The sequence below is a fragment of the Thalia democratica genome, unplaced genomic scaffold (genome assembly GCF_965202585.1).
Source record: "Thalia democratica unplaced genomic scaffold, ktThaDemo2.hap1.1 HAP1_SCAFFOLD_760, whole genome shotgun sequence".
Taxonomy (NCBI): domain Eukaryota; kingdom Metazoa; phylum Chordata; class Thaliacea; order Salpida; family Salpidae; genus Thalia; species Thalia democratica.
Window position 1 is genome coordinate 4,065 of NW_028139734.1, and position 25,469 is coordinate 29,533.

Below are 25,469 nucleotides of genomic sequence, written 5' to 3' on the forward strand. Positions count from 1 at the left end.
AATAAGTTAAGTGCACCACAATCAGTCCACAACTTTACTACCAAATTGTCAACCTTTGCTAGCTGTTCTACTGATTATTAGATTAAAGTATTTTTTTTTCAGTTTTTAAAAACCTCATTCTGACTCAGGCTTGTTTATACTCACTCTAGCTAGTTTTATTGACTTAAACAGTGGCAACCCTGCTAGTTTGAAAATGTTTGGGAATTTTAGAAAATTTTGAACTGCCTCAGGCTAGATTAGTTTTTTATAAAAACTCAGGCTAGTTTTCTTTTAGACTTTGAATGAGTTTGAGCTGATCCAATTTTCAATATTTTGTAATTTTCTAGTGTATTTTGTTCAAGAACTTGATTTCAAGTTTTTTAATTGTAAATAACACCTAAATTTGGAAACCTTGTGGCTAGCTGTTCTACTTATTATTAGATTCAAGTTCTTTTTTTTTCAGTTTTTAAAAACCTCATTCTGACTCAGGCTAGTTTATTCTAGTTATGTACCGGACTCACTATCCGGGTCCGGCCGGATATTGCCATTTTTGTCTAATATCCGGATCCGGCCGGATTCTAATTTGAAAAAAAAGTCCGGATCCGGTTCCGGCCGGACTCTAGTTTGAAAAAAAAGTCCGGGTCCGGTTCCGGCCGGATTCTAATTTGAAAAAAAAGTCCGGATCCGGTTCCGGCCGGATTCTAATTTGAAAAATAAGTCCGGGTCCGGCCGGACCCGAAATTGTGGGTCCGGTACATCACTAGTTTTTTCTAAAAACTTCAGGGAAATTTTAAGATTTTAAAAAAATCTCAGGGAATTTTTTTTCTAGATCTAGAATGAGATATAGATGATCCAGTTTCAATATTTTGTTCATATAATTTTATTTTATTCATTTTTAAGTGCTTATTTAAAAATGTTAAGCCTTGCGGCAAGTTCTTCAAAATTCTTAGAATTAAAATGGTATTTTTTTAATAAATAAAAATAATTTTAAGGTTTTGAAAAAAACTCCGGGAAGTTTAAGGTTACTCAGGGAAGTTTCTGGTCACTCAGGGAAGATTTTTTGACTCAAAGAGTGGCAATCCTGTTATAGGTCAAACGGTTTGTTTTTCTTAATTTTCAGAACTTTACATTTTTTGGGAATCAAATCGTGTTTTCTTATTTTTAGCCATTTGTAGATATTATCTGGATTAGATTGTTAAAGATATTTGACTCACAGTTTTTTTTTTATCTGCAAATGAACTCTTCTATTATCAATAACTAATATCGTTTATGTAAATTGTAAAAAGAAGGGGACCAATTACACCACCTTGTGGTACTCCACTGTATTTCGATAAAGGGTCTGACAGCCTATCATTAATGACCACTCGTTCTGATCTCCCAAATAAAAAATATTGAACAACTTCACTAAGGATGTTGTCCAAGGTTTCCCAAAGTAGGCGGTTTCAAAATCTGAGGTTACTGTTTTATCATTGTCATATAAAAGAGGTATTGCAGTACTTAATTCAATTTTAGATTTCACGTAACTATAAAGCTTTTTTTAATTTGGGTTTTTGCAGAGTTTTTCTTTATATTCAAAATTTTATTTTTTAGCGGCTAGTTGATATTCTTTTGAATTTTTCTTAATAATCTTTAGAAAATAATTTAATTGTCGTACTTTTTTTGTACAGAATAAGTTTTTCTTTTAACAATTTTTTAATATGAGTTGGACATTTCTTGTTTTTGTAATTTTTAGAATAAAATGGTGTAAAACGTTAAATTGAGGTATGAATCGGTCATAAAAATGTTGAAGGTTTTTTGACTTGTTAAATAATGAGGTCCAATTATTTTTTTAGACAGGTATTTATTGATGTTTTCAAAATCTGCCTTTTTAAAATCATATGAATCTTATTTAGCATTCATAACTTTTTGACTTTCAATTTTAGATGAAATCAAGTTATGGTCACACGTATTTGTTAATGGAAAAGTTATTGAATGAGATATGATTTTATCTAGACCAAAGTTATTGCAAATTAAGAGATCAAGTATGTTTCCATTTTTATGAGTTGGACTTTCGATTACATAGTTTAAAATTGTCCGTGCAAAAATCAAGAAAACACTCCTGGGATTCATTGTAGTCTGCGCTAGAAATTGTCCAATCTATGTTTGACAGATTAAAATCCCCAAGAACATAAAAAGATTAGTCTTCCGAAAAAACATTTGAATTGTTCTCATTACACTTTTAACAGTCAGTGCACATTTTGCAGACAGTGGGGGAAGGTAGACACAGAAAAGTTTTTTTTTAACTACGTCTATACACATGTATTAAATTGTTAACAGAGATTAAATATTTTTTAACTTTTAATACTTTAATGGAGTTCCTGTAAAGGACAGCAACGCCTCTACCCTACTTTTCCTATCGTTACGGATTATGTTATAGTTAAAGGGACAGACTATGGCATCGTTGACTTTAGGAATCAAATATGTTTCAGTACGAAAATATGAATCAATAAGAATCGACTTTATTCAAAGTAGATCTTATAATAGTGTTTTCCAGGCACTTAGCTTGGTACGTTTCTGCAAATCTGCAGAAAGTATACTTTTGTGCAAAAAAAACTAGCTTTCAGTATTCATTTATACTTAGTTTTGCACTCCTGAGAGATAATTTCGACATATATGTACTTTTAGTGACTTAAAAACTAAACGAATTAAATACATCTAAATTGTATACATTTAGCTCATTAAAGATTTTATACGTCAAAAAGCTATGCTCTGCAAAATTGATTTTAATAAAATCTATAGATTTTTTTCGAAAATCATACAATTTCTGTACATAAATCTGCATAACTTTATGTTGTTTCTATTGACAATGTTCGGTTTTGAAAGTTTCTACAAAAACTCCGAAAGTTGCACAATTAACAATATAACTGTTTTATACAACATTAACTAATCAAAATTTTATTTGTAAAACTCAGTTTCACCTTACAATTTAAATCTAAAAAATAAAAGTTAAAACATGGAAGATACTAAAAAGTAAAACAAAACAAGTAAATTAGAAATTGTAACTTATGATATTTAGAAAGTTTCGAGTCTTAAATATGAAAATTGTATGTACTAGAATTACTAAATAAATTGAAAACTTTAACTTAGGTATTGAACATAAAACTACTAGATTTAAAAATACAATCAGCTTAAAGAGAATAAATAAATAAACCAAATGACTTACATATTACCATGAATCAGGGACGTAGCTAGCTCAAAAAAGTTACGAATCTGCAAAAATTTAAACATCTGAAATGTTGCGTGATAAAGTCCTAGCGGGAACACAGCAATTTAAACTACCTCTAATGTTATTGAAGTTAATCTGAAAATATGATGTAAATACATCAAAAATGGAATGTTGAAGTACGAGTGATAACTGTATATAAGGCAATTTATTTTGCTCCACACCCCCTATGACTCTTTATCTGTTGCCACTTGTGTAAACCCATAAAACATTCGTTAAAAATAAGTATAAGAAAATCACAATTTAACTCAAAAATATTTATATTGTCTTTAAATCAAACATTTAACGTAGTCAATAGTAACAACAAGTTATGCAAATTTTTGAAGCATAAAATTGTATGATTTTGATTTTTGAAGCTACAGCTTCCATTAGAATCAATTTTGCAATGCAGCTTTTTGACAAATTAAAGCTTTAACGCGCTAAATGTTACAATTTGGATGTATTTAATTCGTTTAATTTTTACTACACTAAAAATGCTAAAGATTACATATATGTCAAAATTATCTCTTAGGAGTGCATAACTAAGTATAAATGAATACTAAAAGCTAAGAAAGCAGAGTCTTTTCAAGCTGAAATAAAAGCAAGTTTTCCGCACATAAGTTACGTCCCTGCCATGAACAAAGGGATTTGAATTAAATATATAACTTCATAAACTACTAGCTAGCTGGAGTTATATTGATCTAATTTGAAAGTGCATTGAAAATTTTTGAATGACACCGCTTCTATAATTTTGACGTAACTAATGTATGCTTTGAACTAAGTTAATGTTATAATTTAGTTTTTACAGTTTAAAGATGGAAGATTTTAAACTATTTAAGTAGTTTTATATAACTGTTATTATAGTTAAATTGTGATATAGTAGACCTTTAAATGTATTTAAATACCACTCTATTGCAAGACACAAACGTTTTTTCATTACAACTTTTATTAAGAATTTAAGCGCTTTCGGAATTCACAAACTCCCTTTGTCAAAAAACTAAACACTCACAAGTTAACCAAATATAATAAGTATAGAGTGATTTTAAATCATTTGTAAAAAACACAAGTAATTAAAACGACAAGTAATAAACAAAAATTGTTTATTAAAATATAAATAGTTACTCTTCATCCTTTATCAGGACCAAGCTGATTATTTAAATTTGGTTGAAGTTTTTTAATTAGTAAAGCTTCTGTAGATAAAAAAACGTTATACGAACTGCACGTTTTAATAATTTCAAAACAATTATGAATGTTGTTACAATTAGTACAAAATGCACATTTTTGATATGTTTAAATACCGCACTATTAGTTGGAGTCACATGTTTTTTTAATTCTTAAGAAGAGTTGTCTTTCAGTCTCACCAATATATTGGTTGTTCAGATCACCTGGACACGTAAATTTGTAGACTAAGCAACTTTGATACAAACGACTTATAAAGAGTAGGGAGAAATATTTCCCAACTCTTTCTGTATATATGCAACACGCACTTTTACTCCGATCTTTTGACATGTATCCGTAATTTTGACATGATATTTTCACTCAATCAATTTTACTGTTTCCAATGACTGTTTGTTGAACTACTTATTTCTTTATAAACACAGTACAATTTTTTCTCTATATGGTTTTTTATTTTAATAAACACTCCTGTTTAACTTCAAATAAAAAAATTTACTACTGTGTAGCTGTTAAAGTTTTATGCTAACTCTTTATCTTATAGAATCTAGAAATCATCCTGTGTTGTTTTGCAGTTTATAGATTTGTAACTTAAAAATTGATAATTTATATGATGTATGCTTAGTAATAAAATGATAATTGATATTCGCTTTGGTAAACGCTTTTCTCAAAATAAGCTAAGGCAAATTTGATTCATACATTAATTCATTTCACTAGGATCTTTTGTTAGCAAACAATTAAAACTATATTTTGAACAGTTATACATTAATTTTATAAATAATTTCCTTAATTTTACAAACAAAGTCTCTGGCAGCCTATGTTTATTAGAAAACAAAACTAACAATTTATATAAAAACAACTAAGTCTTAGTTACTCATACTAAAGTAAAAAATATGACCTATTAGCAATACATTTGTAAATTTTAGTTGAGATAGTTTTGAATTAAAATCATTCAAACGCACTAAATTATCAATTAATTTTGAAAAGTCAAAAGAAGAAAGAAAAGACTTAGTATTATCTTTTTTTTATTTCATTGTAAATTGGTTACTAAAAAAAAACTCTATATTGCAATTTTGGCTCAATTAGTTTTTTGTAAATGTTTTGACAAACGAGCGTGTATCGTCTTTTGTTTGCGGGTCAAATCATTTTTAATTTTTAAAATTAAGTTAGTAGCCGAAAGTTTTCTATTATACGTACCTCATCTAGCCTGCCGTATTTTCTTTATTTCTAGTCTAGTTTCTTATTTTTCTGTTACATGAATCGTAAATTTTTCAATTTCTCGGAAAATTAAAAATCTATCTTCTCCTTTATTTTTTGACTTAGAGACCTCAAATTTTTAGGAAACATTTCTTTTACAGTTTAAAAGACTTTGAATGTTTTAGTTAAAAAAAAAAGAAAATTCTTGATAAAAAAAGTGTATTTTAAATAAAATTTTTGTTTTCAAAAATTAAAAATATTCTTGCATTAGAAATTTAAACATTATAAATGAACATACTGTAAATATTTAAAGAAGGCTGGTTAGAAATTGAAAAAGAAGATTGATTTTTAGTAAAATAGTCTTTTTTTAGTTTGCTCCTTCTGTAAGGAACCTATTGAGCTTAAGGAATTTGATTGCTTTTGTCTCGAAAGTTACTTTGAATTTTGTTAAGCGGTTAAAAGTGACTGATAGCTAAGATATAACTCTACAAAATAAGATTTACTTTTTAAAACCAAAGTGTATCTCCACCCCCTAAGTTGAGAAGAAAAACTATGAATAAACACATCATCATTATAATTTAGAAACTCTAGTTAATTTAAAGTAATGAAAAAATGATGAAAAACATTAAAACTTTTTTAAAGATAAAGTGACCTGATTAGTTTAAAAGATATAAACGCAAAAAATTTTTAACTGTATAACTGCTCAATAAATAAAGTAACATAGACTTAATAGTGTAAATACTTTTAGATTGTTACAATTTTTCAGCTTTGTTGCAAATATGTTCTGCAAAAACATTATCCATAAGAACATTCGCAATTATTTTTTCTAGAGGTGTAGTCCGATTTTAGCTTAGATGTTTTTACGTTTTTTTTATATCTAAGAAATAATGTATATTTGTCTTTTTTTTTTGGTTCTGTATAGGTTTATTCAGTCGATAAGCTTTTTTCAAGACTGGTTGTTATATAAAAAATATTAAATATTGTTTCTTTTATTATAAAACTAAGTTATTTACTTCTTAATTTAAGCTTAAATATGCAAATAAAATTCCCATTGTTATAATTGTGATTTTTAGAGATTTAAAACGTATACTAACACAGGGTTTATACGCTTCAGGTCAAATTAGGCTTTTTTTAGGGAAATTTCAGTTTTTGTCACTTTAATTGCTTGAATAGCTGTAAATTGGTAAAATAAATTTTAAACCATTTTTTTTTGTTGAGTAAATTGATAATTATTAATTACTTTTCTTTAAAAATTTGTTTTTTTCAATTCTGTTTTAAATAAAATTATTAAACAATGAACTTTACCGCAAGATCAACAACAACAGCATCCGAGTCAATCCTACGACCGGTTTTGTCCTAATTAGGACTCATCAGGCAGGAATAGTCGCGAGAAACCGCTGTTGTGATCTTAACCAAGATTGACAAAATATCAGTACAAATGATTGAAAGTTTCTGAGAATCTATAATAAAAATCAATTTGTTTTTTGAAAAATATATTAAATTGTGCTATTTTTCTAAATAAGGATTTGTTTTTTGTACCATTAATTTAAATAAAATCAATGCATTTTAAGCAAAATTTCAGAATTTTTCAGTACAAAAATTAATTAGTTTCTGAGTTTATAAAATTAACTTAAGTATCGGTCTATTTTGTACTGAATGGATTTTCAAGCTATTAATTTCTTTCTATCTAAGCATTTCATTTTTGTAGCCCAGCATTTTTTGGGCCAGCACTCTGAAAATAGCTTGTTAAATATCTCTGTAGCAGTTACATGACTGTTCAAATCCAGACAACTCTTTTTTTTATTTATTAGGTAAAATATCTAATAAAATAATTTGAAAAAAATATATACTTACTAAAGAGTCCTCTTACTAATAGACCTTGTCATTACAATCTAACTAATACGCAGTACATTCAGTATTTCTTTCAACTGGTTTTAAACCAAGTTGGGCGAAAACCAACAAGGGTTAGGAAAATTTCAGTCTTAATCGGGGCATGTCAGTCTAAGTTTGCTAAAATTTTCGTACACCATCTTAGATAAGTTTGCAAAATCGACGGAAAAGGAAACTGATAAAGATCAAAAGTGTTTCGTTGTTTGTATCATATATATATTTAGTTCAATGAATTATTGTTTCGTTTTTTTCTACCTCTGAAACTTAAATGTTTTTCAATGCACAGTTTTTATAGCCAAAATAAAATTTTAACTAAAGCATTTTTAATTCTAAAATTGTTATATATACAATTTATTATGAACTTTTTGACACTAATACTTTTTTCAATGTTTCCCTCAACAAAGTTTTTTTAATAATAATGAATGAATAGCTGCTAGTATCTTCATATTTATACTATAAAAATCCTTTAAGTATCAACACATTTCCTCATTTAGACCAAATATTTATAGGAATCTTGCCTCTTAAATTATTGTTACGGAGTTCTATTATTATATAAGGCATAGTTCATAGATGCTATTTGAATTTAAACCAGTAATATCTAAATTGTGCACTTGTGCACATTATTATGTCAAGAAAAAAATTATTATGCACATAATTTTTTTTAAGTTGTAAAAGTTAATTTAGGGCAATTTTTTTTAACTAATAAAAAACAGTTTTTATCATTATTATATTATACAGTATTTTAATAAGGTCAAACATACTGTAAACCAGTGGTCTTTAGAATAACTGAAACCTATCCATAAACCTTGAAAAACAAATATGTGCACCCCAAGCTTAAAACTCCCCACAAACTTGCTGAATTTTTTTGCTGTCATTACGAACACCTTAATATCTAGTGTAAATTTTATCAATCCCAGCAGTTATTCTAATAACCTTTTTTTTTTGCTTTTCACCATAAACTCCAGATTATCTGGTTTAAGACTTAAATTGGGTTTCGTGCACATAAGTGTGCACCGGTGCACACCGTGAAGACTACTCCTCTAGACTACTGTTATGCAATAGTAGTAGTAGTTTTTGTATGAAAATATTTACTGTATAATCTAGTGTGCACAGGATGTTTCTTTAGTGATTTACTATACACATTTTTTGAAAGTTTTCGGAACTACTGATTCATTTTACATAAAAAATACTAGCTTGAGTTCGTCAAATATTGTTGAATTGTATTAAGATCACTTTTTTGTAAATGAACTATCAGAGTATTTTATAAAACATCAGTTTAATTAAATCTAAAAAGTAAGTTATTTATACAGAAATACTGGAGTAGCATTATTGTATTTAAAATAATTTTTGAACTTTTTGTTTCTTATGGTCATAACATATTATATTTGACATACTAATTACTAAGGAATAATTTTTCAACAGCTAAATTAGATGAAAACTACTTAAATCGAGTCATGGAACTCATTAATTCGGAGGAATCTTATCTAAAGGTTAAATGGTTTTTACCTCTTAAAATAATTTTGATGTAGAAATTTACCAGCTTTTTTTTATCTGTGGATGTGTTTTTAAAAAACATGATAGGTATAAAATAATTGTCGGTTATATAAAAGAACTTTTATAGAACTATTTTTAGCAGCATTTATGTTTAAATAAAAACTTGTTCGACTTTTGAATTTGTTTGTAATTCAAACACTCAGTTTAAGGCATTAAACAAAATAATGTATATTCAGGATTTAGAGCTGGCTTACCGAGACTTTCAGCAGCCGCTAAAGGATACAAACCTTGTAACAAAAGAAGAAATATCTACTCTGTTCGTCAACTTAAACGAGCTTGTTGTGTGCAGCACTAAATTAGTCAGGTACGTCATTAAATTATTAAAAACTGTTTTTTAATTGATTTTCTCTTTGGTTTATTTCAGAATTTTACCTTATTATTTTTCTAAGTTTCATAAGTATATTTCTTACCATAAATGTTAACAAATAAGTAAATATTAGCTTTCCAATTTTAAACCAATTTGTGTTTTCAATTTTTTCAGAGCATTCAAGTTACAAATGTCGCGTGATTTTGACGAGCTGGTGATTGGCGACATCTTGTGTCAAACATTTCCGACAATAAAGCAGCCGTACACTGATTTTTGCAGCGGTCAGCTGAAAGCGTCCTCCTTTCTACAAAAAAAACTCGACGTATCACCAGAGTTCAAGGCATTTGTCAAGGTAAGCGCGAATTTTTGTTAGTTTTAACAACAATTTATATATATATATATATATACATATATAGTTTGTTTAGAAAAGTTGATTTAAAAAAAAACAGAACATTAAATATTAATGTTGAAATTTTTAACATACGGTTTTGTTGTATTGTATTCGAAATTGTAACGAAATAAAAAATATTCCAATCTTACTAGCTGAAGATTGAAAATATTTATTTAATTTTTATGAAACGTATGTTCTGTTTTTTTTTTGAATAAAATATTTTCTATAATAAAAAGATTATTTAAAAGCCCTTCAAGTGGGCTCTGTGGAAAGTGATTAAATTTAAATAATCACGATGTTTTCTATACGTATGTTTCAGGATGAAGCAAACCGACGTTTATATTTGGTTATTCTTTTTTTTTTCTTAGTTGTTCAATCTCTAATTTATCTTTTATTTAAGTAAATGTGTTTATTACTTGAAAATTCCAATTTTGATTTGTTCTAAAATAGTTTTTTTTTTCAAAATAACAGCTTCATGAAAGCGGAGATCAATGGAAAGGCTTGCCAGTATCCAGCTACTTGGTGAAACCGATGCAGAGAATTACAAAATATCCATTACTAGTTAAAAAGGTTTTTTAATGAAAGTTTTTTTTATGAAACAAATATTATCTTTGCTAACAAGATTAAATCAAATTTTATAGTACTAACTTATACTGTATTTATTAAAATACTTTTTCAACATTCTACAATAAAAAATAATAATTTTATTTTGACAAAAAAAAGGTAAATAACCGAAAGAATGTAAATAATTTCCTTATAACTCATCAAAAAACTACTTGCTCACTAATAAAAACGCGGCGAATTATTCACAGATTTTAGAGAACACTCCAAGCGGGTTCGAAGACCGAGGAAAGTTGGAGAAGGCGTTGGAGTTGTCGGAGAAAGTTTGCAGGACGGTGAACGAGGGAGTGAGGACGAGAGAAAACAACGAGAGGTTGGAGTGGATGGGGAAGCACGTCAACATGGACCACCTGCAAAATGTTCGTTGTACTTAAACTGCTAATAAACTTATTCTGGGACGGTTTAACGAATGCAAATAATAGATGTTTGGAATAGGTAACTGTTCTTAAGTTTAAAGCTAAAGCGAGGAAGACACCGTTTTTTATTTAACTACCAGTTACTTTCTGAATGGTTTTCTATATTTACTTAGTTATTTGTAAACTGACCTAAGAATTTGGACACATCACAACAAAACCGTATGTTTAAAGTTTCAACTTAAAAATTATTTTGTAAACTGATCTTAGTTTCTTATTAAGATCTTTCTTAGGTTCTAAGCATAAACTTTCATCGAAACAGGTGTTAAAACTGAACTCGGAAACCAACTGTTTGGGAAAACGACAATTTCTTCACTGTGGCCTCCTAAATAAAGTGAAATCCAACAAAGACCTGGTTGTTTTTCTGTTCAATGACCTGTTGCTATTGACAACAGCAAACAAGCCCATCAACTGTGCAATCAACGACCACATTTTCACTTCGAAAAATTCGCTTAGTTTCAAAATGTACAAAGAGGTTGGTTTTGAGATATTATAACTTGTAACAGTATTTTTAAGCCATACTTTATCAACCAAAGTTATCAAAGTATAAAGATTTTTTTTACAGGCTTTACATAAAAAAATTGTTATAGTATTTTTTTTGTAAAAGACTAAATTTGCTTGTTGCAACTAGTTACCTTTGTAGATTTAAAGCATTAAAAATAGTTTCTGATGTTTTAACATTTTCCAGCCAATTATGTTGAAACGAAGTGATGGTGAAAAGTGCCGGAGAGTTTGATGAAAATTGCTTCCAATTGACACACATTGACATCAGCTTCTTATTCAAATGCGATTCGATAAATGAAAAATCTGGATGGGTGAAAAAAAATTAACGAGGCTACTGCCAATTACCGGCAAACTGAAATAAAAATTAAAGCTCCCGTGTTTCAAGGTTAAATTTTCTAATGTCTGATTTAAAACTTTGAAAATATTTTAAGTTTTTTAGTAATGATGATATAATGTGTATAAAACCTGTCGATTTATGTACAGAGTTTATCAAGTTTATTGTTTTCATTTCAAAAATATTTGTGTTGAAATTTTCAAAACAACTTTTATGACTAAATTTTGTTTCGTTAGTAGTTGCAGAGGTTTTACCTATGCATTATTAGTAAAAATAGGAAATAATTAATACTTTGGGCAACGCTTAAAAAATAAAGCTTTTATTGTAAACACTAACTATAACAACTTATTTTTATCCTTGTGGGTAATACAAAACTTCATAATATATTGAACAATTAGATTTAAACTACTTAGCGTTGATCAAAAAATAACGACTATTGATTCTTTTTTTTTGCAGCTCGTACTAACAAAAACTTAGGCGTAGGGAGATTGATGGTGACCATTTTACAAGCGTCAATTTCCAATGCTGCTAACAACAACCCACCTTACTGTGAAGCAACAATGGGTCAACAGTGCCACACTACAAAAAACTGCGCAGGTTTTGTGAATAAGTAATAGTAATTATGTCTTTCACTAAATATTTTAATTTTTTAACTTGTTGGCTTTATCTGGATAATTTAATCATTTTATTTTTAATAAATTTACCCAAAAACCTATTTTAGGTTAAGATATTTACTTTTTTGTTTATAATAAACAATGAACTTTACCGCAAGATCAACAACAACAACAGCATCCGAGACAATCCTACGACCGGTTTCGTCCTTATTAGGACTCATCAGGCAGGAATAGTCGCGAGAAACCGCTGTCGTGATCTTAAACAAGCGGGCTTAAGTACTAAGTACTGAAGCGATCGTTTGTGGGTAAAGTTGAAAAAATGACACAGCTATATCATTCACAGCTCAACGTCTCAGACATTGTCAGCTTGTTGTGAGATTGTAGTCTGCGCTCGTTTGATCAGTTTTAGCCAATATTTATTTCGGCCATCATCAACAATGTTGAGATGTTTTATGCCATCGATAATAAACAATGAACTTTACCGCAAGATCAACAACAACAACCGGTCGTCAACCGGTCGTAGGATTGTCTCGGATGCTGTTGTTGTTGATCTTGCGGTAAAGTTCATTGTTTATTATCGATGGCATAAAACATCTCAACATTGTTGATGATGGCCGAAATAAATATTGGCTTTTTTGTTTATTAATTAGTACTACGTAGTTAGAAGTTAAAGTATTTCTAAAAAAAAACTTTAAAACTATTTTTTCTGTATAACATGTTTTCTAGTTTAAGATTAAATGGCTAAAATGTAAGAACGTATATTAAATCTGTAAAGTTTATTTTAAGTGCAAATAATTATTTAAAGATCATTCTGCTTTAAACACGTTTATAGTTCGTTTTCGCCGGATTTTTAATTTTTTACGTTTTATTTTTATTTATAGGATGTTTTGGAGCCTAAATGGAATCACTCAATGCAGTTTTATGTGAAGAATGTTCATACTGATGAATTTAAGATTTTACTATACCAAAAAGACCTCTACTCTCCAAATGGTAGATTAGATAAATTTTGTACGGTACTTACATGTAAATTATGTACGGTAGTTATATAAATACATTATTTAAAAAATAACACTGTATTGAAATTTTATTTTATTTATGAACAATTATAAGGTAATTATTAGGTCTTTTCTTTAAGTTTTACTAATATGTTTTTTAAGTACAGTGATTCCTCACTTATCCGGCCATGTTGGGCAAGCTTTCTGTTTTGCATGGAAGAGCTTGGTAATGGCATTAGTTTCAGTCAAGAGTTTCTTATTGCATAAGGTGTTACCATACCCCAAGCGGATGCAATGATATAAACATTTTTTTTCATGTCTATTCTATTTTAAAAATATTTTATGCTTAAGGTTGATCGCGATACAAGATCTCTTAGAACCGACTTTCTGTAAACCCTTTTATTAGATTCAAGCACACCTTGATCCATTGATTGCAGGATTTTATTTAAATTTGGAGGCATAAACTTGGCAGTGATTTTGCCATCCTCCGATATGAGTTTCTCCTCACTTGGATATGCACAGCTATTGTCGAGGAACAAAATTGCCTTTTCTTTTTGTCCAAGTTCTCTCAGTCTTTGTTTTGTTTTAGTAACAAAACAGTTAAAAAGCCAATCTACATCTTGTTCAAAATAGGTCATAAAAGCGAGGAACCGGATAAGTGAGGAAGCACTGTAGTGCATAACAGAATAACTACTCATTCTATACAAGAATATAGAATGTTTCATAGATGACAATCTCCTAAGCAAAGTTGTTATTTAATTGATTTTACATAAAAGTTTTATAGGTATAGTATAATCATTATCTTTTAAATAAAGTCAATGTTTTGTGATATTTAGGTACTAAAATAAGGCTAGTGTAAATAGTACCGAGTCAAAAAAAAAGATTTTGCTAAAAAAACGTCGTCTAGTAGTTTTCCCTTATATTTTAGTATATATTTACTTTGCAATTACTTATTGGTCAGTTAAAATATAGTCAACATTTTAGGCATAAGTTGATTGTTCTTGGCTTATTCTGAGTAACTTAACCCTAACTCGTAAATTGCTATATTAAATAATGATAAAAACTATTTAATTAGTTTACATATTTTTATCAATTTTTGTCTTAAAATATTAGTTGCTCTAACTTAAATTAGTACTTAACAATAACTATAAGATTATACTTAATTATCTTTTTCTCTTTCTAAAATTGAAAGATTATTTATTTTTTGAAAAGATTGGAAAAACATAAAGGCATAAAAGTTTTAAATCTATCAAAAACGTATGAGACCGCTATGTTAAAACAAAAGTATTTTATAAATAGGTGTAATACTTAACTTATAGCTTTTCTTACAATGATAGTTGTTTGTTCGATTTTTAAACTCACTATAAAGAATAATTATTATCACATTTTTGTTAATTCAATAAATTAGAAAAGTATAAAAGTTGCTATAAAAATCTTAAATTAGATATATTTGAAAAAAGTTCCATACAAAGGTTTTGTCACAAAATTTTAACTTTAGTATAAAACTTTTAAAAAATATAAAAAATTATTATCATATGGTATCATATTTTTTAAAGTTCAGTTGTAAAGTGTAATTCTCTTCTTGTTTTAAAAGCAATGTACTTATGTCATTAATTTGCTACTTTTAACTTAATACTTTTGAATGAATGTGCAAGTTTCTGAAATTTAACATTTTTAACTTTGGTATTACATTATTTAAATATATCTTTATCCATGATAAAATTTTAGAATTAATTAAAGACATTTTTACGTAACAAAAAAATGCGTAAGTAAAATTTGTTTTTCTTAATACTTTATTTTATAATTTGAGTTTATGTATTTAAGAAAAAAATACTTTATTTTTACAAAAAAAAAATTATATCTGTTTTTACACGTTTATAAATACTTTACTTGTAGTTCAACTGTAAAAATAAGTTATATTTAAAATGAATTAAAACTATTTGAAAAGACTGTGAACTAGAAATTAAAACACTTAATTCCCTAGAAAGATGTTTATTATTAAACTTTACCTTTAAAAGTATTTACTCAAGGATAAATGAATTTATATAAATATTAAAACTTATAAACTAAATATTTATAATACAAACATATATGTATGCTTATCACATATATGTATAAGCTTTATACCATACAAAAATGTTATATAATTTATACAAAACTTTCGATCAAACTAACAATAAATTCTATGTTTGAAGTAATTAAGGTGTTTTAAGCAAACTATGTTTTCTTAATTTCAAAATACTCAGATCATTACAATTTGTAAAATATTTACTGCAAAGTAGTTCTTGTTTTAAGTAGTCAAGGTACCAATATTATAACTTTTTTAACTCAAAAATTATACCTAAAGAATTAGATATAATATTTTCTTAGGTAGAACAATATAAAATAAAAAAGATGCTATCATTTTAGCAAACCGGATGTTTTATACATGTCTTAAACTGCCACAGAGTTTCTGGGAAGCGCTTGCGTGAAAATCAGCGACTTGCAGAAGGAAGACAACAGAGGACCAATCACGAAGAGGCTGCCTCTGAAGCAAGCGAACCACGTGACTTTGAAACTCCACTTGCTCTTGTTCAACGACGGTTGAGCCAATCACATTCCGCCATTTCCATTTTACTTCCACCGATAGTTTTCGCATCAAGTGTCCTACATTCCGGTATTCCAATTGAACTTACTTGATTTGTGTGCTACCAAGCAAAGTGTTCGCTGCTATTTTAAAAACTCGTATTTTGAACTACTTATTTACAGCAAATATATTTTAACTCGTGTTATTTAAAATTAGTTTTTTTTTTTGTTATTTTATGCATTGTTGTATTTGACAAAAATGTTTCCAGCTATATTTCATCATAATGAACTTTTTCAAGTATTAGTTTTTATTTTTTTGTTTCGTAGAATCGTTAGATAGAATTAGACTTTTTTTAATAGTGGTTTTAGTCTGTGTTTCAAAAAATTATTTAGACTTTTCGTCCTTATCTTTTTAAAGATGATCTACAATCTTATATTTTTATAATATTTAAACTTAAAGGAAATATGAGTTGTTGTGCAATTATTGTACTGAAGAAGCTTAAGTATTTATCAAGTCTATTTAAAAATTTTTAAGCGCTTCAAATGTTTTACAAATGCAGTAAAATAAAGTATCAATCAACAGTTTTAGTTTTATTATAGTTTATTAGTTTCAAAAAAATTTAACAAATTGTTGCAGTTGGCAAGAGATTAAAAAACTTAACCAAATGTAAATGAAAAAATTTCTGTTGAGGCGTTAACCAAAAATTTTTCAAAACCAAACTAAAACATTTATTGCGGAAATTTAACATATTTTATAATTTTCTTCTTATTTAAACTTATAAGTTAAAGGTTATAACTTTACCGAATTTGACTGCTTTTAAGAGAGATAAAAGCTAAATAAGTGGTTTTTATTACTCTGTTTTTATTATCATGGCCTCTCTAGTATTTATATTTAAAGGTTATTTTTTAGAGCAGTGGTTCTCTTGCAAGTTTTCAAAAGCTATTTTCAGTGAATCAGTTGGTAAAAATTTGTACAATAGACCATAAAAAAATTTATTTTAAGTAAATGCTAGTTTTCTGACTTGGTTGTTTTAATTAGTTTACGTAATTACCAAGTACACAATAAAAGAGTATAGCTAAAACTAAGTTATTATGCATTATCTTCACGGTGTGCACAAAGTTCTTTTTTTGGCTTCACATACTTTTTAAGGTGCACGAAATTTTTCTAAAATACTTGTTATTTTTTGTTAAAAAAATACTTTTTAATATTAGTTTGAGTGGATAGACTAAAAAGAACAACTTTACCATTACAGTACCTCTAAGTTAAACTTTTTTTAAATAGTTTAAAACGTGATTACGAACAGAGTTAAAAGTAAAATCATTTAAACTATAAATAAATAAAAAAATTTTGAGGCCAACCATAAATTGTAAGTATTGTTACTAATAACCACTAGAAAAAATTTGTATTTAAAAAATAAAAAATATATAATTTTTATTGGAAGTAAATAATAAAGTTTGGATCATTTTTACATTTATAGATAGATCTTCAATTATATACGTCAAAATTCAAAGAAGGTTTTTTGAAACTTTTAGATCCAGAAGTCTTAAAACAAATTAAAATATTTTTTCAACTTATGATCATAACATCGACAGTTAGATTAAATCTAAAAGAACTGAAGGTTGTAGATACAAAGCAGTGAAAATACTAAATTTCAGCAAAACTACAAAAAGTTGCTCGTTGAAAAAATGAAAAACATAATAAACTGTAAAAGAAAGTATTTATAAAAAACTAACTTAGTTTTTAAGTTCTCCAAGATTGTTGTTTTATCATTCCTTTGTAAATATTCTTATACATTTTTCATTGACACATTTACAGTTAGCATAACTTTTAAATTCTTTAAGTTCTTCTTGGAGTAGTGCAGTTTTAAAAATCTTTTTTATTATTTCAAAAATGTAGGTATTATTCGTTTATGTAAAAAACTGAACTTTTAAAATTACATTGTGGATAAAATATTAGTTATCGGCTCTACTTCTTTAATCTTAAAACATTTCAACAAAAGAAATTTCGATATGCAATACAACTGTTCAAAATATAGTTTTAATTGTTTGCTAATAAAAGATCCTAGTAAAGTAACTTCACTGGAATATAAATAAAAACAAATTATACAGTAATCTTCCTTTATTCTACCAACATATGTTTCTGTGTGTCAACGAATCAACACACTTCAACTGGGTTCTGTAAAAAAAATTTCTGGTTTTTTACAGAACCCAGTTGAAGTGTGTTGATTCGTTGACACACAGAAACATATGTTGGTAGAATAAAGGAAGATTACTGTATAATTTGATATGCAATACAATGACTAACTCGAATGTAAAAAAAAAACTTTACTTTTTAAGATTTTTCCGCAGTATTTATCATTTTATTTTAACAAGGATCTATTTGATTGGAAGTTTCCGAGCTTTTAAAGCTAGACTTTTTTCTCCATTTGAATATTATAGATAGTTCAAATACTTGCTCAAGATCAAAATCTCTAAATACTATCAGATCAACACTGATTTCTTATCTAATTGTAATTAACAATCTATATATGACCTTTTTTTGCTGTTTTTTATTTGTTAACTCTCTCTCATTTTTGACTTAAAAAAATCACTTTAGGTAGTAATTCTAGAATTAGAAAAGTACTAAATGAAAAATCGTTTCAACTTTTTTAAGTTTTTATCTTCGTTTATTTTCATTTTGCTAAACTTTCTGTAAACTGTAAAGACATTAAAAAAAATAAAAGATTATGTATAAAATTTGAATTATGTAGTTTACATAAACTAAAGCTGTCAAAATTTATGAAAAGAACAAAAAATAAAAGGTGATTAAAAACTTTAGCTTTGTAAAACTTTTTGGTGCTAATTGTTCTTTAACTTTATTATCTTGATGTAATAACACGCAGGAGTATAGAGTTTAAACTCATTACAATCATGAGGTTAATAATATTTACTATAGTTTTCTGCACAACTAAGATTTTTAAAACATTTTTGTTGTAAATAAATTTCTTACTGATTTCTATTTAATTTTTAAATTTTGATATAAAAATTATTTAAATTGAGGAGGAGCCAATATAAACTCAAAAATACATACTGGAGTTGTTTGAATCGGTAAAGTGTACAAAGCTAGACTAAACTTGCTAAATACAAGCTTTATTTTAAAAATTATTGAGTGTAATAAAATGTTTTTAAAAAGATTCACTTAAATTAGTTAGTAAAAAATTAAATACTTACTTTGTCAAGTATTTTCCATTTCTTTTTCTTGACCTTGGTAAAAAAATCTATTCTTGATCTTTTACAAGTTTATTTTTTGGTCTAACTACCAATTAGAAAAATAATATTTTAAACAAAACAGATTATTATAACAAAAAGTAACTGACTTTATCTACCTCAGATATACGTCATAAGTAGTTTATTTTATAAACTTTTTCATTAAATTTAATATTTCATGTAATTCATTGCGCAGTTTTTTCCTATATTTACCCAAGTTTTTTTTTTTTTTTTTGTTATAAAATTTATTATTTCTAATGAAAGTTCATTTATCAAATCTGTGGTCGACAGGCATTTGGCAATTGCGGGCCAAGTTTGAAAATAATAGTCTTCGCTAAAGACAGTTTCAGTGACCTTTTTTTACTCTACAAATTATTTGCTTCAAAAAACATATACTACGTGACTTTTTTTATCTTTATACAACTTATTTCAACAAAAATCGATGTAATACAATATATAATTAAATTTCAACTTTGGATGCATCGAATATTTTTTTACAGTTTAGTGTGCACAGATTTTGACTACCTTGGAGTTTACTGCAGTATATATATATATATATGTGTTTTTAATAATTCTTAACTCTTTTTGGCGAGTAAAAATTATTCTATAAGTACTGCTGTGCAGTGTGCACGAATAAAATTTTGAGAAATATTTTTGAGTATGCCAAACAGTTTCTAAATACTTTGTTTTATGACATTATTTTTAAACTATTACATAGTTTTTTTTTTAATTATCGATTAACATTGTTTAGATTGTTCATTGTCATAGTTTTTAAAAAAGCATTGTATTAAATCTATAAATAAATAAAATTGGTAAAGTTGCATTTATTAAAACAGCATCATATACTAAGTTTACTAGTAAAAGATCTAAAAAATACGAATAACTAGAATGTTTCTGTAAGATTGTTTTAGAAACGTAAATTTTCAAAACATAAAATTTACATCTTTCTAAAACTATTGATTTGCATACAGCATGTTTGAAAAGTTGACAGCTTTTTATATAAAAAGATATTAACTTTTATAAGTTTTTTTTTTTCGTTTTGTTTCAAAATTTGCGTATTTACTAGTCACTGCTAAAATTTCCCTTGTATGATAAAAACTTAAAGTTTATGTTAATTAGTTTGTGAAATATTTATAGTTTTGTATATTAAACTACGCTATTTTTACAAAACTATGACTTTTTTGCCCATTTTCTACTTAATATTTATTTAAACTTGATTTTATGGTATAATTTTTAATTTTAAAATTATCAGTGTTACAAAACTTTATACGTAAAAGGCTAAATTTTTACACAAAACTGTTATAATTATAAAATAGTAACTCGTCATCATTATGGTGTATTAAATATCTGATTATGTAGCACTGTACTGCACCACACGACTTTCAACAGCAGTTATTGCGACAGAATTCAAACCCAGTTTTCATCTTGTTGAAGCTTGATAGTCTAACCAAACTGCAATAAGTGCCTCAGTTCTGAAGCATCCATTTTTTGAACTATTAAGAAAGATGAAACCAACTCAATGTCTAAAACATTGTCAGTTTAAGTAACAATTTCGTACAAAGCTTGTGTTTTATTAGTGATATTGTTTTGGCAACAATTAGCGTAGCTTATGTTTGTTATTCATTATATAACCAGACTCGAATTTATTTTATGCCTTGTTGTTATGTATTCAAAAAATTCAATAACTTGAATCCAAACGTAAGTAAAAATAACTTATATCAAGTATTATATTATGTTTTTAAAACTAAAAAGAAATCTAAACATTTTTTTTTGAATATAAACTAGAAGAGTACTAATTCTAACTAATTTATTTAACGTCGTAGTTTTAATTTACTTTGTTGCAAATTTGTATTAAAACTTTTTTTAATTAAATTAACATGAACTTAAAAAGTTATAATTAACTTTTATTTTTCATAATGTAAAGCTTACTAGAAATTTTAGTTTTAAACATTTTGGAAAATTTAGAAGTATTGACAAGAAAATATAACGAAGTTTTATCTTTATGCCCATTTTCGAAGAAAAATCTTGGCACTTGAGCAAAAAATCCCTCAAATAGCGTTGCTAAGAATTTAGGTAAAACTCTTATGGGTCATATATTTTAAAAGCAATAATAAACTGGGGAGAAAAATCACAACATCATAAAATATAACTATACAAATCTGTTAAAATAAAAATTTAAAAAGATATATTTTATTTCTGCATAAAAAGTTGTATATCTGAAAAACGAAAATCGTGAAAAATTGGAATTTTTCTGAAAAGTTTATTCAGGCTTATGGTATGTATTTAAAAAAAATATTAAAAAATTAAATTGAAATAAAAAATTTACAACGTCATGAAACTCATTTTAATAAGTATGTTTAAAAAAAATTTGAAATTTTTTTATTATTTTTGGAGACAAGGTTGTATAAACAAAATAAAAAAAAAACACAAAAATTTTAAATTGGCCCCACTCAAAAAGTCAAACCCCAATTCAATATTTTTTTTTAAATTTAAAGAAAAAGGACCGTTCTTTGGAATAAAAAAAAGTTTTTAATTAGCTAATAAGATAAGGAAAATAATTGGGTTTAAGTTTTAAAATTTTTATAAAATTCCTAAAAAACGCTCTCAAGCTAAGTTCACGCTCGTGAGACCTTTGTGTTAAAGGAACACCCTTTACACTTACCTATACTATATGTTATGCTATTTACGTTATATTTGTTATATCAAAAATTTAGTTTTAAGTTTCTCCTGTTATTAATTATTTGCGTCATTTTCAACTAACATACTTTCTTTTTAGTAAGAACTATTTGTTTAATGCTTTTACAAGCCTTTAAGCAAACTTAGTTTGCTGGAATTTTTTTTTAATATAATAATATAACTTTGTTACTTCCGAATAAAGTAATTTTAATTTAAGCACTTAAAACGGTGTACATATATACCTCGAAATAATCACCTTTATATAACAGTTGTACATTAGTTTAGTAAAAATCTTAATTTTATATGTTAAATTTAGCTGCGCTCGACTGATAAAAACAGAAGATTTCGCAGCAACAAATCAAGAGTCACTAAATCATTTAAAACCTACAGCAAAACAATAATTTTACTTGTTCTGTTTATAGAAGTTGAATCCGTCCTTTTGTATAGAACATTTAAAAATAATTGATAAGTATAAGGACACAAGTTCAACTTTTTTTTGTATACTTTATATAAATGTTTAATTTATTTTTTAATCGTTATAGCATTTGGCAATTTTTTATAAGTTTAAAACTATTAGCTTACAGCCATTAAAACATGTCCAACTACATTTACACTGGAATGGCGACTTGTACTTAAACTGAACTTAAAACTGAACTTAAAATATGTGTTATAAATAGGATGAGGTGTATAAGATAAAATTTTATAAGTATTTACTTAGTTGTGTGGTATCATAAGCAGTTAGTTTTAAATATAAATAGCAATAATCTTTCTGAAACACAATCAAGTTTTTTTTTTTATGGCAAACTATCTTAAACTTAATATATTTGTAGCCAAACACATCTTAATATATCTGCTGTATTCTAATAAGCGAACTAACTAACTAGTTTAAAAACAAAACGATTTTTAGTAGGTAAAAGGCAATAAAAAGTCATACATGCTAAAAAATTGGTTTTGACAAGGTATTTTGACATATGTTTATTTTGTATATCTCAAAATAAAGTTTTAAACCAAGTTTTTAACATTAAAAGTATATAAACTGTTTAGTTTAGTACATCCTAAATCGTGGGTTGAGGAACTATGAACGCCAAGCATAAGCCTCCGGTCCGCAATGTATGATTTTGTTCGAATATTTGAATGAAATTAGATAAGTAGTATTAAACTTATTAATTTTAAACGAAAGCGACTAGACATGGTCAACATCTGTACAAAAAAGATTGTAAAAAATAAATATTTACAAGTACTTATTTATATATATATATAAATCAGCATAAACTAACTATGTATATAATTTACTACAAAAGACTTTTGACATTTTGTTTTTATATGCAATGTACAGGTTTAAAGTCTTTATCAAACAGTAATCAAGAAAGCAGCTTTGGTTTCAGCTCGGGCATATGACAGCAAAATCTACATTTTTTAATTTTTCCACCAATTTTTTTTTCAATAAAACTTGATTTGTATATTTTAAAAGGCTATATTCTACTTAGTTAATAATCACGTATCTGTTCGCGGTGAAACTCAGTAACTGTCTGAATTTTTCAATAAAAATCTTTAATTATAATAGGCTGCTATAACAACTTGCAAAAACTCATATATTGATAGTCTTACAAAGGTTAATATTATTGTAACTACGCATATTTTTAAGTTTGTTTGTTACAATAGCTCAAAAGATACATTAAAACAGGGGTCTGCCAACTGCAGCCCACGAGCACGCTTTTTCTTTCAACGGAGTGTGGCCCGCGAAAGAAGCATCTGCGGCCTTCGAGCATCTAAAACTGGTCCGCTGAACAAAAATTTATTTTAAGTTGAGTTTCTTCGAGTTAGTTGTTATCATTTGAAAAATTTTGTTATACATCCTTGTATAACATTTTAAAACCATCTATGTTTTTTCTGCTTAGGCTTAAAACTGTGAAAAGACAGATAAGCTTTATAGATTTTTTTTTCTGTTTAGATAATAACTTTCTTCTTACAATAGCAATTGGTGGACTAAAGCAAAGTTTTAAAGGTGCTTAGAAAAAAGTAGTTATGTAGTACATAGTTATTAATTAGATAAACTAAGTGCAAATATGTTCCATTATTTAAAATAGTACTTAACTAATTTATCATTTCTTTAAAACTTAATTATTTTGTTGAACACCTAATTTGTACTAAGTTTTTGTTATAGATGTTTTACCACTATATTTTATATTTGAGAGTGCACAAAAACATCTGAAACAAAATAAGAATATGACATAAGATAGTTTTTGTTCAGACACATTTTTAAAAGTTACTGTACATCTTATACTAATCTCTAGCACACCAACGTACACAGATGCTCACTTTCACGTTTTTTTTTTTACTTAATTTAGGTTAAATAGATAGTTTCCAACTATAATTGTTACACAATCTCATCAAGCAGTTTTGTGAATTAACTTTGTGGATACCATATAGTTTGTAGTTTAAATTGTACTCATTGTCACAATACCTATTATATTTGAAGTTGAAGATACAATTCTCAAAAATTTAAAATATCTCTAACAAAAAAACACATTAATATGACTTTTATGTTATCTTATATCGTTTAGTTTAAGTACATAAGGATATATTATGAAAAAAAAAAATTACTTAAGACTACATAAAATATTATCTGGCTTAATACGTGTAGCTTTATAACGATAAAATACTTCTTAAGATATTGATATTCTAAAGATACAAGTGTTACATGTTTAGAGTTAATGAAAACAATAATCTCTACTTTTAAAGAATTGATACAGTTTATTATTTCAAGACTTTAAATAGTAAACTATATTCCAGTCACAGACCTCGTCAGTACTTATATAAAAATTAAAAGATATTTACAAGGGTCACGAAAATTAGTATGTGAAAATAAACTTAAAAATTAAACAAAAACGTATCTTTACTTTAAAACAAATTTTAATCTTAAGGCTAAATATATAGTAAAATGTAAATTTTATCTAAGAGACTGCTTATTAATTAATATCGAAGACTAAAAAGTTAAAACAAAAACCTAGATGTAAGCTTTTTTTTTTGTCTCTAAAAATATATTTTTTTTCAATGAACTGATAGTTGTTAGAGGTAAAAGAGTTATAAGTTGAAATATATTCTAATGTGGTTAATTTGAATGATGACGTAGATAGAGAAAATTTAAAATAAAATATACTCTAGTAATAACTATAAAATTTTAATTTTTTGATTTAAAATAAGTTTATTTTCTAAAAACTATTAGTTTGCTGAAACTTTTAAAAAACATACATGGAAAAAATTTACGGACAAATCAATTTTTGAAGTGCGGGCAGGAATAGAAGGGTTCGTATCGTTTATTTAGGTTATCCTACCTGTCGGCTTTGACAATCGCGACTTTTTCAAGTATGCAGGTACTGAAATTCTTGTGCGGGTTTTCGAATATACCAATATGTTGGATTATTTTCCAGTCTTTATTAAAATCAATACTTTTATTTTTAAGTTTGTGTGTTTCAGATGTGTTTAGATAATTCCGTGCCGTTTTCTTCGTAACTTATTAAATCAGTTATACGGTTGTACCATCCTTTTTTGAACCACCCGTTGAGCCTAAATAATATTGTGTCGTTTGTGATCTGGTTGTCGCTTTGTACATGACATTTTTAAACAAGCATTTGTTGATAAGGGGACATCTACACTTTATTGTTTAAGATGTAAGTGTTTTAAAATATAAAAATACTAGCTTTGTTCCTATAAAAGTGTGACCGCTTGTAACACATAAAGTACATTATAATTAACTGTAAGCTAAATA

At 26.9% G+C, this 25,469-nt stretch overlaps 1 protein-coding gene across 1 annotated transcript; it reads left to right on the top strand.

Annotated features, from left to right (window-relative positions):
* Nucleotides 1-9,198: 9,198 nt before the first annotated feature.
* On the top strand, nt 9,199-15,800 carry LOC145846991 (intersectin-1-like). Its single transcript, XM_082953478.1, has 8 exons — nt 9,199-9,338; nt 9,516-9,693; nt 10,204-10,302; nt 10,545-10,712; nt 11,029-11,241; nt 11,455-11,479; nt 12,061-12,201; nt 15,661-15,800. The coding sequence occupies exons 1-8, from the start codon at nt 9,199-9,201 to the stop codon at nt 15,798-15,800; spliced, it is 1,104 nt and encodes a 367-aa protein (XP_082809604.1).
* Nucleotides 15,801-25,469: the final 9,669 nt, after the last annotated feature.

Excerpts from the sequence above, each read along its gene's own strand:
- LOC145846991 (XM_082953478.1), top strand. The coding sequence starts at position 9,199 with ATGTATATTCAGGATTTAGAGCTGGCTTACCGAGACTTTCAGCAGCCG. Across the intron at positions 9,339-9,515 it reads TGCAGCACTAAATTAGTCAG|AGCATTCAAGTTACAAATGT; the intron begins GTACGTCATTAA and ends CAATTTTTTCAG. Across the intron at positions 10,303-10,544 it reads ATCCATTACTAGTTAAAAAG|ATTTTAGAGAACACTCCAAG; the intron begins GTTTTTTAATGA and ends AATTATTCACAG.